General features: G+C 43.1%; 1 protein-coding gene across 3 annotated transcripts in view; it reads left to right on the top strand.

The window, feature by feature from the left end:
• LOC311374872 (septin-9-like) overlaps positions 1 to 13849 on the top strand; it is a 99060-nt gene that overhangs the window by 67174 nt on the left and 18037 nt on the right. For all 3 annotated transcript variants that reach the window (XM_084488144.1, XM_084488145.1, XM_084488146.1), the window contains 4 exons: positions 9194 to 9412; positions 11388 to 11516; positions 11943 to 12024; positions 12255 to 12392. In XM_084488144.1, coding sequence (XP_084344270.1) covers positions 9194 to 9412; positions 11388 to 11516; positions 11943 to 12024; positions 12255 to 12392 — 568 coding nt within the window. The remainder of the gene's footprint in view (positions 1 to 9193; positions 9413 to 11387; positions 11517 to 11942; positions 12025 to 12254; positions 12393 to 13849) is intronic.

Genomic DNA, 13849 nt, shown 5'->3' with positions numbered 1-13849 from the left:
CCATACTCCTGTCTAACTCTACATGAATAAAGCATAAAATTGCAAAAATGTGTTGATTTTTTTATATTAGTGTCAGATTTTAGTGTCAGATTTGTAGCACAACTAGTATAGTATGAGGAGATGGATGTACTTAATTAATCTCAGACGGGAAATTAGGCACTGCTGTATGTTAGACTGGGATTACCAAAAACCTTGTGTGCGTGCGTATCCCTGATTTAAGACGACCTGTGTGTTGTTGGTGGCAAACCTTTTTAAATCCAAACCAATCCAAATCCAAAAATCCCTTCAGAGAATCCCACCAGATACCGCATCCATGGCAACCAATCCACCTTCACCTTCACCAGCCGCCCTGTGACCCTTGAGTCTCACTCTGACTCTCTCAAACTTATTCTCCTTGTTCCTCTTATGTGCACACACATTGTTAGTTGAACATAGCTCTTTTGTGGCTCTTTCTTGTCTTTTCCCAACAAGGGCACAGTGGCCTTTCACCAGCTGTGCACGGGACATTGGAAAGGTCAGCAATTGTGAGCAAGCTTTGCATTGTTACTCACAGACTTTGAAAAGCAAAGTATTTCACTGATGTTGTCACAGTTCTCCAGCACTCTACTGATTAGCTGTTACAGTAAGAGTTTGGGTAGCGGTGACCAAGTAGAATAACATGTTTGATATTCTTGGAGGGTTAAAGTGGAGGGAAACCACTGTTAGAAAATTGGAGAAATTCCACCTCCGCATTCCACATTCCAAATTCCAAAGAAGTAGACTTCTTGTATTTTGAGTATATCCCCTTACAACTTTATAAGCAAGTTTGGGGGCTTTGCCCACCCTTTTATTAATGTTTTGATCTGATGAAGTAGCCATTTTTGTTGTGAAGTTGTGGTTTTGGAGCAAGGAAATGGTGATCATTACTCTGTCTCTGGCTTGTATTGTCATGTTTTCACAATATCTGCAATCTGCTCGTCGTGTGGATATAGGGTGTATGCTGATGTGATGTTAAACAAAGCAGTCTTCTATTATAACAGTAGATTGCTGACTGTACATAAAACCTGTTTTCTGATACCAGTCACTGAACGTTTTGTGTTTGAGGTGACGTGAAACTTTGAACTGCCTCTTAATAGATTTGTGTCTAGAGATGGCTCATTCTTTACATAATAATAACAATTTATAAAGTATAGCTATGGATGTATGGGAAGGTCATCCACCCACAACTCTTGTTAGTTTTATTACTAGAAGTAATGAGTCATTTGTGTTTTTTTGTTTTTTTACTTGATGGTCAAACCAAAAGCAGGAAATCCTAATAACAGAGGAAGTGATGACTTTAGCACTTGGGTAAATCGAGCTCTATGAGAACCAGCAGGCAAGATAACTTTCCCTGTTGTTCGGCCCTTCACACTGTCCTTCTGCTACATTCTTTTTGTTGTCCATTAGGGTGCCTTTGGTTACCTCTTGTCCAGTGTAGGTAGGTCAACCACTTCATAAATTCTTCTCTTGAAGAAGACCAACGACATGGGGTTTAAATAATCAAAATACCTAAACACTCTTAATAGAGGATATTTCAGTCTCTAGTGTGTGTGCCAAATAGAAAAGGCTTCCCTTGGTTGCAGCACCAAGCCCCCCTGGTTCCACTGAGCAGTAAATACTGGGACAATGAATGGTGTTGTGGTACCCCCTAAATGAGTGATTCTTAACTGGTGGGCAGCGACCAATAAGTTGGCATTCCGAGTGGGTCGCAAAGCATATGCCAAACCTTAGTCTTTAGAAAGAAGCCTATGAATTAACTAATGTTTCAATGTTAATTCATGTTTTAATGGCTTATTATTTAATTTACTTTAGTCCCAATTGTGCTGATTTTTGTTCGCTCAATGTTTTTAACAGTACATGAAGGCATTGTTGAATATATTGGTAATATTGGTATATTGGTAAATATATATTTCATTTTGGATTGTGTCCTTATGAATAATGACACATATGGGTGCTGAGGCTAGACCAGTTTAGATTGACTGCACTAAATCACCCCCTGATCCCATGCCAGGAGGTCATTTAGTGCAGGGATTCTGAACTGGTCTAGCCCCAGTACAGGCATGGGATGCCTCCTACATACTGGTTGCGTAGTTGCGTAGCAGTTCACAAGAAGTCCATTAATTTAAAATGCAACCAAGTGTAGGGCTTGCTCCCTCTCGTTGTTGAAGGTTTGGGTTGTGTCTAGAGAACATCTTACCCGTTCACTAAAACGCATGCGAAACGCATGCGGTAGACTCGACCTACGCTGGAAAACTTGTACTAACAGTACTAACCAGTACTGGTGGCATTAACTAGTAAGTAACTAGTTGAAATAACTTGAACTTTCTATTCTATGCAACCATTATCTATAAGGTATACCTGAATTCACAGATGGCTCATGGGGCACAGTAGCCAACTAGAAGGCATGAGGGCTATATCTGGCATCTGGTGTTGGTGACGCTCACCAGCTCAGGCTTACAGGGAAACATCCCAAACTTGTAAACCCTATAGCGACATACCTAGACCCGTTGACAGCTTATCTGTCCTTTTTGTAACTGGACCAATAGGAATGACTGGTTGAAGACGTGCATTCTAAATTATACAATGTACTAAAATATCAATATATGGCCTTCATGTAATTCAAGAGACAAACAAGTTAATGTTATCTTATGTTTTACAACCCCAAGACTTTTGTTTTAACTCACACACGCCCATGTGTTTGGGGCCAGAGGTCTATGGGCTAATATCACAGATGCACCAGTGCTAACTCAACATCTAGCAGACAATAGCCACTGTACCAGTGTATTGGCCCCTGATAACCCTATGAATGATAAATCTACCCTGGTGATTATTTTGTGTACTATTTGTGTAAGACTTTTTCAATGGTGTATAATTGTAAAGGATGCAAAAATATGCAAATCTTCTTCAAAGGAAGCTTTTTTCTTGGTAGTATCTGCCTTAGGCAGATACTACTTCAAACAGCTCTTTACGTTTTTAGAAGTTTCATGACTGTGTGGCGGCAGAAAACATTCCACAGGCTGTCTGGCGAAAGCCGTGGGATTCTTCACTCATTACTGCAATTAACACACATTCCCAGAGTGTCTGGACGAACACCAGGCTGCACTGCTGTCAGGGGTTGACTCTACTGCTGTGCAGGGTTTTCTTCATAGAACCTGAACTTTGCAGTTTTTCTTACTGTGGGCTCATGAATGAAGTATTCACATTATTTTATATGGGGTTATCAATGTAGTAACACTCACGTTATTGTATAGTAATATAATGTATAGGCTTATTAATTTAGTAACACTGACTTTATTTTATATTAATATAATGTATGGGCTTATTAATGTAAAAACACTCACTTCATTGTATAGTAATATAATATATGGGCTTATTACACAGCTCTTCTTAATGCTGTAGAATGCTCCATTCACTTGAATGGGCCTTCCCAACGTTTGGCGAATAATTGACTGTTGCTAAGCATAATTGACCACTGTCAAGGAAAGTGAATATTTTGCCTTTGATTCACGTCTTTCGTAGCACTCCACTAGTAGTCCGGTAACTTATCAACCCAAGCGTATTCAATTTCTCTGCTGAAATCAATACGAATGGTAACAAATAAATCGTAAAAAGACACACTGTGTGAAGTAATTTTTTCGTTTTGGCAAGTAGCTGTGTAATAAGCTGAATAATGTATAGAACGGCGGTCATTATCGAAAATAAGCCCCTTCAGGGCGAAGCAAGACCCCTCCACTTCGCGTTGGGGTCCTGTCGGGGCTTATTTTCCTGATCATGACCGCCGTTCTATACATTATCGCTGACATATTAATCTAGTAACACTAACATTATTATGTATATAATATTATATTATAAGCCTCCCATTTGGTAGACATATTTATCCAAATCGTCCCGGCAACGGTACCGTGAGTTCATATATTCTTCCTATTGCTAGCCTCAGTGGGAATTAAAGTGTTAATACCGCGCCCTCCCAGTTGAGCTGACCAGTTGACTGTACCTTACGCTACATGTAGTTATGTAACCTTGGTTACCTGGAATACATCCAATATACAGGATTTTAGATCCAGTGGGCTGAAAGAATGGAAACAAGGGTTTACAACCCAAAATTATAAATCGTTATTGCCACCACCCCCAACACTCTTCTAGTCAAGGGGTTTACCCCCAGGGAGTGGGAATGAAGTCTTTGTGGTGGTAGGTAGAGCTGGGCGATTAATAGATTATTTTAGATTAATTTGAATTTATGGTTTAGTTTGGTTTTATGTCTAAAAATTAAAAAACAATTTTAATCATAAAATAAAGGTACCACCCCCACTTCCAATTCCTTCTCTTTCGCTCTCTCTCTCCATCTTATCTCCCAACCACACTTGCATGTATTGGCGTAGGAGGATGTTGTGTTCTATTAAGTCAAAAGGCCAACATACAGAGAACCTTCCAGATTAGAGATGACTGGATACCACGGACCCTGCTGCTTTGGGCACTGTTTTCCTCCTCTTTTCGCCCTCTTTTTTTTCTCCCTGGTTTTTACTGGACTGGGAACTCCAATACAGGGAAAAAAGGCCAGGAGTTTAAAGCAGGGTCATAAAAAGGCTCTTAGGCCAAGTAAATGATGCCCTGCTGATTGACGCTCTTTGGCAACTCCTTTTTAAAATCCCATGTCATACAATCTCAACTCATTGACATCTCCGAGATGTTCCACCCCCAAATGTGAATGGGGTTCAGTCCATTTTAATGATACACCCCCAAACATTCATTGTCATTTAGGTATTTTAAAGCTGTCGTACCCAGGGCTAGTCATCCCTCGCTGATGAAACTACCAGGTTACACAGAATGGCCACGCCTACTGGGCTACAAGGCGTCTATACCAATAAGCATCCCCTAGTCACTCTGGGAACATGTCCTCTGACCACATAGCACCACAGACAGACACCAACACACAAGACCTCTCACATCCCCGGCCTAACCCTTATTGGACTTAGAGGTTTTTTTATATACAGGCGAGGCATCTGTGGTGAAACAGTGACGCGTCAAACTGGCTGTCTTTTTCAGAGTTTTCTGCTCTATTCCAAAGCCTGTTGGGGTCTCTGGAGGAATTTCCATGGGTCTAAAGTGGAACGCATTTAAATTCCCTCAAACATGTTCTCTGTTCCCTCCATTCCATCCTGTCCTTTAAATAATGTCTATGAATCTCTCCTTCTTCAGCTATATCTTCTTGCTCTTCTTGCCTTTGATTTACTGTTCAGCTCCTCATATACTTTATTATCTCTGCCGTCTTCTCTGCACTTTTTTTGGCTCTACTCTTATTTTGCCATTTCCAAACATACTCTTCCTGTTGACCCTTATACACCCCCGCACACACACGCATGCATGCACACCAACCCCCACAAGCTCTTTATAACATAGGGGACTGCTTGTAGTATTTAACAAAAGTAACAAAATTTAACAAATTCTCTCTGTGACTCATTCTGTTTTCCTAATATCTAAAATAACATTTGTTTTCTGTTGGGCTTAGAATAAATGTATTAATCCATTCCAACTCCATCTCCTAACTGGTGCAGAGGTCATGTTTCAGAGAGAAGCGTGTTGTGTATATATCGTATACCTCACTCCTCCTTCGTCCCTCTGGAAACTACTATAACTCTCCTTTCATGCTTGTTTTGCTGTCTCCGTCTCTCTTGATTGAAGGATTACATTGATAACCTCATTATTTTGTTATAACAAGCACCAGCTTTCAAGTCTGAAGCAGGAGTTTCTCGTAGTACAAGTAAATTGAAGGTATTGAGATTTGTACAATAAAGTATACTATTTAGCATACTAAGTATTTTAGTCTGCTAGACTAGGCCATGAACTATAAAACATCCCTGATAAATTAGGTCCCAAATTTTCTCAAAAAAGTATTTTGACATGTGTTACACTAAGAGAAGCTTTTGAGAAAAGGATAAATTGCAATTATATAATCCATGGTTGGATAACACCATGGTCCTTGAACAATGAGACTTTGCCTCAGGGTCCTCAGGTATTGAACTGTCTCCTTTGGTAACCGCTATTTTAACTTTGAACTGATATTTGAGTCAGGCCCGTGTCTTTACACAGCTATTCCTGCATCAAGCTCACTTTATGCCCAGGCCGTTGTTGGCCTACAGCAGAGCCTCATTGTGATGGCGGCCCTGCCTAGTATAAGGCACTTAGCTAGCAGCTAGCATCTCAGTTTACAATGCATAGCCAGCTGACAATCAGAATTCAGAATTCAATGTATTCTGGTTTTGGAGTCTGATCTGGTTCTCATTTATTATGAGAATCTGAATATCCTAGTTTATTGGATATCAGCATTATTTAATCAGTTCATAAACTATGCAAGTGAAAAATAATGGATTAGACCTGTACAGTATGGCTGCTATAGGGTGTATTGTAAATATGAAATAAACTGTAAAAGGTCAATTTGGAAAGCGGTAAAAAAAATAGCCATCTGTACCGTGCCCGAGTATGTTTGCCCCCTGAAGTCCAGATCGTTTGGCTGGTGTGAGCACGCCGTCCGTACTCAGTTACAGTTCAATTCCGTGACCTCAGTTCACTTCGGAGAGGTGTGCTCAGGCTACGCTACAGATGCTAATGAGCCGACACACGCACACGCACATATACGCAACCTATAGGTACTCAGGCCCAATTGAGATTGCCTAGTGTGAGCTGCAGGCCAGCGGCACAGGGGGGGGGCAATCGTACTTCAGTGCGGTACAGGGAAACTTTGCCTAGTGTGAGTGTGCCCTAAGACGAGCATACAAGGACTCCAACCAACTCCTAAACACAAGCACCCAGCCCACACCAAAGCATCGTACGCTGCACAGCAACTTGAAATTGAATTAGAAATTATTTGATTAGAATTCGACTAACATATCGAACCGTGTCCAAGTAAGAACAAAGAACAGATGGTGTGTTTCTGGATGGGAAAGAAGAGCATGGCTCTGAGGGAGGGGGTAGGAGCGGAGAGTGGATGTGGAGGAGGTCTCCAAGTTGCTGAGCGATGACTGGAACAGGATGGGGAAGCAGAGAGAGAGGCCAGGAGAGCTTTCCTAGGTGGCTCTCCCTACGGCTCCCTTTTCACACACACGGACACACACTCACACTTACACTCACACACAAACACACTCGCACCAAACCATTTCCCACACAAAATGCACCCAGAACTAAATGGAACACTGGAACAAAGGCATATAAACCAGAATCAAGTTTCTAAACACATTAGATGCAAACCAGGTCGACTACAAACTGGGCTTTCATTGCCCGCTCAAGCAACAGAATCAAAAACTGAAATCTGAATCTTTATTTCCGAGTCTGTTTTGCCGTCAGTTTTTTGTTGTACACTCTGGTATTGTTTTAAAGGTGAAGTTTTTGCCTTTACTAGAATCAAATGGCAGCTAAATTCCTGGCTGCCTGCCCTGACTTCTCTGAAGTGTGTGTGTGTGTGTGTGTGTGTGTGTGTGTGTGTGTGTGTGTGTGTGTGTGTGTGTGTGTGTGTGTGTGTGTGTGTGTGTGTGTGTGTGTGTGTGTGTGTGTGGTGGCTGAGGGTTCAGTTACAGTGTTCACTGGGTATCTCCCAGCTCTCTTGTCAACGGAGGCCCTGTATGGGGACACAGCCTGTAGTGCACTAGTCTGTACTGCTGCTCGGCTTGTTTGTGGTGGTTTATCTGTAAACACCTTTTGACGTACATTGGTGCCACAGACAGGCATTGGGAGCTGTGGCTATCCACCGCATGCTTAATAGTTTGCGTCAATGCCGAAAGTGAATTCTACCAATGATCGCACGTTTAAGTAGCCCAATTGAAAATCGAAATCTATAAATCTAAAAAGTAATGATGGTGATATATGGTTATATATGGTGATATATATAACCCCTCTCTTCTAAACTGGGCCGCAGGGCAGTATTCCAGCATGACCCCAAACACACCTCCACGACCACCACTGCCTTGCTAAAGAAGCTGAGGGTAAAGGTGATGGACTGGCTGAGCATGACTCCAGACCTGAACCCTATTGAGCCTCCCAAAACGGAAGGTGGAGGAGCGCAAGGTCTCTAACATCCATCAGCTCTGTGATGTCGTCAAGGACAAGAGGATTCCAGTGGCGACCTGTGAAGCTCTGGTGAACTCCATGCCCACGAGTGTTAAGGCAGTGCTGGGAAATAATGGTGGCCATACAAAATATTGACACTGTGGGCCTAATTTGGACATTTTCACTTAGGGGTGTACTCACTTTTGGTGCCAGCGGTTTAGACATTAATGGCTGTGTGTTGAGTTATTTTGAGGGGACAGTACATTTACACTGTTATACAAGCTGTACACCGACTACTTTACATTGTATCAAAGTGTCATTTCTTCAGTGTTGTCCCATGAATAGATTTAATAAAATATTCACAAAAATGTGAGGGGTGTACTCACTTTTGTGAGATACTGTATCATGTTCCTGGCTTTGAGAGGCACTTTGCCCCTCTCCTGTTGGATGTCTCGGTTCAAAGGTGAGAAGGCGTCGCTGGGCTCCCTACGTCCTCTTCTGATGTAGAAGAAAGCATGTGCTGAGCCAGCAACCCAGCAGCACCTCCATGTGCTTAAAAATATATGTTGTATGTGGCCACACAACATAGTGCAGAATTTGAAATTAAAATTGAATTATTGGCTGTATTTCATTTAGCTGTAGTGACATGTTAGCTGAAATTGAAATATTACAGAGTTGTATGTTATATTTGTGTTTTTAAAGCTTTTCTCATGAGGGTGTGTTCCAGCAGCACAGTACAGTACCATCCACATAGGAAATGGAAATGTTTTTCATCCTAAAGCATTGACCTCTGTCCCTCCCTAGCTCTACCGTTCTCCTCTCCAGCATTCCTTCTTACCTCCATTCACCCAGCCAGACTATCCCCCCCACTCACCCACTCCAAGCCTATCCTCCCACCACCCACACTACCATACTTCCTCGCTCTCCCTGGCATCTCCTTCCGTCTGCCTATCATAATCTAGCTCAACTGTCTAGCCCCCAAAAAAGACCACCTATGTCAATGGTTCCACACGTTCTTATGTATTTCCTCTCTCTCTCTCTCTCTCTCTCTCTCTCTCTCTCTCTCTCTCTCTCTCTCTCTCTCTCTCTCTCTCTCTCTCTCTCTCTCCCTCCGTCATCTGGTTGCTGGCGACTGCAGGGTCAGAGGTGATCATCAGCTATCGCAGTACCATGTCGGAGCTGGCGGTGGCGCCAGAGGAGATTATGCCCCCTGGGTCAGGGGGGATTTACAGTGAGAAAATAGCCAGCGGTGGAGGTCCGGTGTTGGACTTCAGCTATGTGGGCATCGACGCCATCCTGGAGCAGATGAGGAAGAAGGCTATGAAGCAGGGCTTCGAACTCAACATCATGGTCGTAGGTGAGTTGGATCCATGTTTTGCTGGGTTCCAACCCCAGTGTCCACAGTCTGTAGTCTTCCTTGAGAAGAGATACCTGTATTGTGACCATACTTGCTTCTTAATTATGACCTGTATCTCGATGAGTTGTGAAGTCGCTTTGGATGACTTAAGATAATAAATAATACAGTTGAAGTTGTAAACAAGAAGCGGTTTCAGGATTGTGACACTATTTGTACTGTTCCTTTACAGATTTGCTCTCATTTGTAATTTAACATTTAGTTTTGATTGGCTTATATTTGAGATTCCCTGAAATATTGTTCTGCATCTTTCATGATCTGATGTTTGGGAGTTTATTCTCTATTCAGGTCGTGATGCTCAAGGATTTTATACTTAAACCCTCGAAGGTCTCGCCTGTCAAGAAGCAAAGGTTTAGGGTTATAGTAAAATTTCTGAATAACAGCAAAGTGTACGCATCCAGTCTTCCTCTCTAATCAAGCCTGTATGGAAAGTTTTAATCTCCTTAATAAGCAGCCTCAAACCGTAGGCTCTGAAAACACTTATCTTCTCCCTTTTCCACCACACCCTTCTCATCATTACACACCTTGAAACACACACATACACACACCTACAGAGGAGACCCAGCACACAATAAGAACGTTGCAACGGTGCGTCTGTGTTTTCTCGTCAAATGAAATGCCTTGGTCACAGACGCTGTTTATAGCCCAGGAGACAGAGCTGAACACGCTCAATCAGCATCTTCCACCAGTAGGTCGGGGGAAGTCGCTGTGGTTATTCTAGGATATACAATCAATCAATATGATATTTTGGTGTGTGTGTGTATAAATGTATCTATCGTGTAATCTTTGTCTTTTGCGCATTATGCATGATGCACTTGACTATGCTAAATAATATGCTAAAAAGTAGTCAAGTGTTAAAAATATATTTTATTGAAAATATCCATATTGTTTTTAGTAGTTTGTTGGGGGCCAAAAAAAAGTTATATAAGGATAAACGTATTTGCATAGAACAAGCAAGCATACACTCAACACAACTGTATGTGCTTGAACTCTTTGTGTGCATAGTATGTAGCATTGCAGTCCCTCTTTTCAATGATAATAAATTGGTTAAGCTTGAAACTCATTCTTACCAATTTAATGCACCTGTTGCCATATGACATATTTCTTTGTGCAAAATGCAGTCTTACTAGTAACTTTTCAAAAAGCTGTTCATGAGCATGAGTTGAGTCCCTTTCACAAATGCACTGCAACCCTGAACTTATGCAGACTTTACCTGGTGGAGCTGTGTTTGAGGACGCAAAGTCTGACTCAGTTTGGCTGAATCTCTGGAAATGCTCATTCATATGTTCATATGTGAAGAGTTCAAATGTGAAAATGGCTTGTGTGACAGTATGGAAACCAGTGGCCTCTCTCTGGTGAACTCCAGGCCATCTCTTGGATGGACCGTGTGGGCAGCGGTCAGTTATAAGGATCGCTGTCCTGCCAGTGCAGCCAGAGCCCCCTGCAGTGGGTCAAGTGGTCCACAGACGCCCCAACGGCCACTCTGGATAGCAGTTAGTGTCCCTCCAATAGAAAAACAATGTGTGGTGTGGTTTCTAAAAGCTAAAATAATACAGACCGGCATTGCCTTATTGACAGATGCATAAAACCCCTTTTTATTTATTTTTTTACAGAGTTGAATTTAGTTATATTCAATGAAAAAAAAACCAGACAAGCTTACTAAAGAGAATAAAACATAGTGGGGAATGGAGCTCCAGCCCACATCAGCTATAGGTTTACCTGACGTGCCCCTGACGGTGGTTGTTGTGTATTGAATCTATCCATGTTAATCCTTCTTGACGGACCTCATAGCGATAAAAAAGATCACTCCTATTGCGACCACTACCTCAAGATATATATACACGATTTCCATTTGTATGCCATTGTATTGAATCTTTAATCCATAAAATGAATCTTCTTGTTTCTGTGCTGCTCACAGGGCAGAGTGGACTGGGCAAATCCACCCTGATGAATACGCTTTTCAAGTCCAAAGTGAGCCGTAAGTCTGCTCTTGCCACGGCCCAGGAAAAGATCCCCAAAACAGTGGAGATCAAGTCCATCAGCCATGGTACTGACCTCTCCCACAACCTCGCTGACATCCCCAAGCCCTGCCTTCCCCTTTCTTGCTGCCTGCTCCATTTACATATAACACCCCTCCCAACACATACACCCTCCTCCCTCCCTCTCTGTAAACCATGATCTTCCCATTACTCCCTCTATTTTTTGCTCTCTATTTCTCTCTGCCCATCTCTTTCCTTGTCGCTTCCCCTACTCAATTTTTTCCCATAATCTCTCTTTTTCATAGCCTCTACCTTCATCTCTCATCCAGTCCAGATTATTATGATTGGGAATGGTTTTTATAGATGCTACGACTGACCTGTGTGTGTGTGTGTGTGTGTGTGTGTGTGTGTGTGTGTGTGTGTGTGTGTGTGTGTGTGTGTGTGTGTGTGTGTGTGTGTGTGTGTGTGTGTGTGTGTGTGTGTGTGTGTGGTAGATGTGGAGGAGAAGGGTGTGAGGATGAAACTGACGGTCATTGACACACCGGGCTTCGGAGACCAGATCAACAACGAGAACTGGTACGTACTAGTGTGGCTGTAGTTCTTCACAAGTAGTAAACTTATTGTTGTTATTCTTGACTGAAATGTTTAACTCTCCCAATGGCACTCTGCCTTATTCTCTTGCTTCCTTTCCCCACTCACCCCCCCTCTGTCCTGTCTGTCTCCTATTGACTACCTCTTCCACATCGTCTCCTCCTCTTGCTTCCTCCCCTCCTCTCGCTACCCTCTGTGCTTCCTGTGTGTCTCAGTTGGCAGCCCATCATGAAGTTCATCAACAACCAGTACGAGGCCTACCTGCAGGAGGAGATCAACATCAACAGGAAGAAGAGGATCCCAGACTCCAGGGTCCACTGCTGCATATACTTCATCCCCCCCACCGGCCACTGGTGAGAACCATCGGTCCGCTACTGCCAATGCCATTCTACACTAACCATACAAACTCTTATGCTGCCTCCATCTTACAGTACCGCCACAATGACACACTACGCTAACATACACACAGCTGTACATGCTAGTAACATACACTACCACCACTACACACTCTCTCACTCACACACACACACACACACAAACCACCACCATGCACCATACAACTTCCGGGGCGCTCCTCAGCGTGCGACCCAGCAGTCTACCAGTCTCATAGTCATTTTTAAACTTTGCTCTTACTTTGTACTCGTGAAGTGTTTCTTTTGTGTGTGAATGCAAAAACTGTCAGTGATTCAGCCATGCTAACTACGGGAGCACTCCTGGAACTTTTTGTGATAATTTCCACGATGATCCTACTGTCGGGATCCACCTGTTGTGAGTCGAGTGGACGTGGAGCTCCGGGAAGAGCTCTCAGCAGAGAGTTTCTCCTCTCATTACGGACATCAACAGCCGGCGTGATTCCAGACGACATCCCAAGAGAGCTGTGCAGCCGGCCCAACAGCATCGGAAAGGAGAGGTGGCCTACGACGGAGAATCAAAAAGCTTCGGCTGGATAATCGCCGCAAGTTACACCCGCTCCCTCCCATACTGCTCTCAAACGCACAATCTATCCGTAACAAGATAGACGAACTGGAATCATGGGCCAAGTTCGAACGAGAAATTGGAGAAACGTGTCTACTCGCTTTCACGGAAACATGGCTCAACGACTCTTAACAACATTAACTGGGTTTGGAGCCCAATTCGTCTAGACAGGTCACCGGAGATAACTGGCGTGGAGGAGGAGTGTGTTTATACATCAACGAGAGGTACTGTAACACCGTTAAAATCAGGGAGAGGATATGTACCGCTGACTTAGAACTGCTTTCGATCTCACTCCGCCCGTATTGCCTCCCTCGAGAGTTCCAACAACTATTCTACACGGTTGTCTACGTTGACCCGCGAGCCAACGCGTCAGCGGCTGCCCAGCTGATCGCCGACACAACACACAAACTGGATGAACTTTGCCCCGACGCACCCAAATTCATCCTTGGGGATTTTAATAAATGTGGCTTGGGTAGAACTTTGAGAACATATGAACAATATGTAACTTGCAGCACCACACAGAAAAATACCACTATTGACCTCTGCTATGGGTCAATAGGTGGAGCTTACCGTTCCATACCCATGCCTGCCCTAGGGGCCTCTCATCACAACAGTGTTTACCTCAGTGTACAAACCGTCCTTCAGGCGCTTAGAACACAAGGAGAGAATGGTGAAGATGTGGTCGGAGGACAGTATCTCCTCTCTCCAAGCATGTTTGGAGTGTACTGAGTGGGACTGTTTTCTGGATAGCACAGATAATATTGATGAACTAGTAGACATTATTTTGTCATACATGACATTCTGTGTTGACTCAGTCATCCCAACCAGGAACTCT

This window comes from Micromesistius poutassou (assembly GCF_964030765.1).
Source record: "Micromesistius poutassou genome assembly, chromosome: 1".
Classification (NCBI taxonomy): Eukaryota; Metazoa; Chordata; class Actinopteri; order Gadiformes; family Gadidae; genus Micromesistius; species Micromesistius poutassou.
This window is presented reverse-complemented; position numbering and strand designations above follow the sequence as displayed.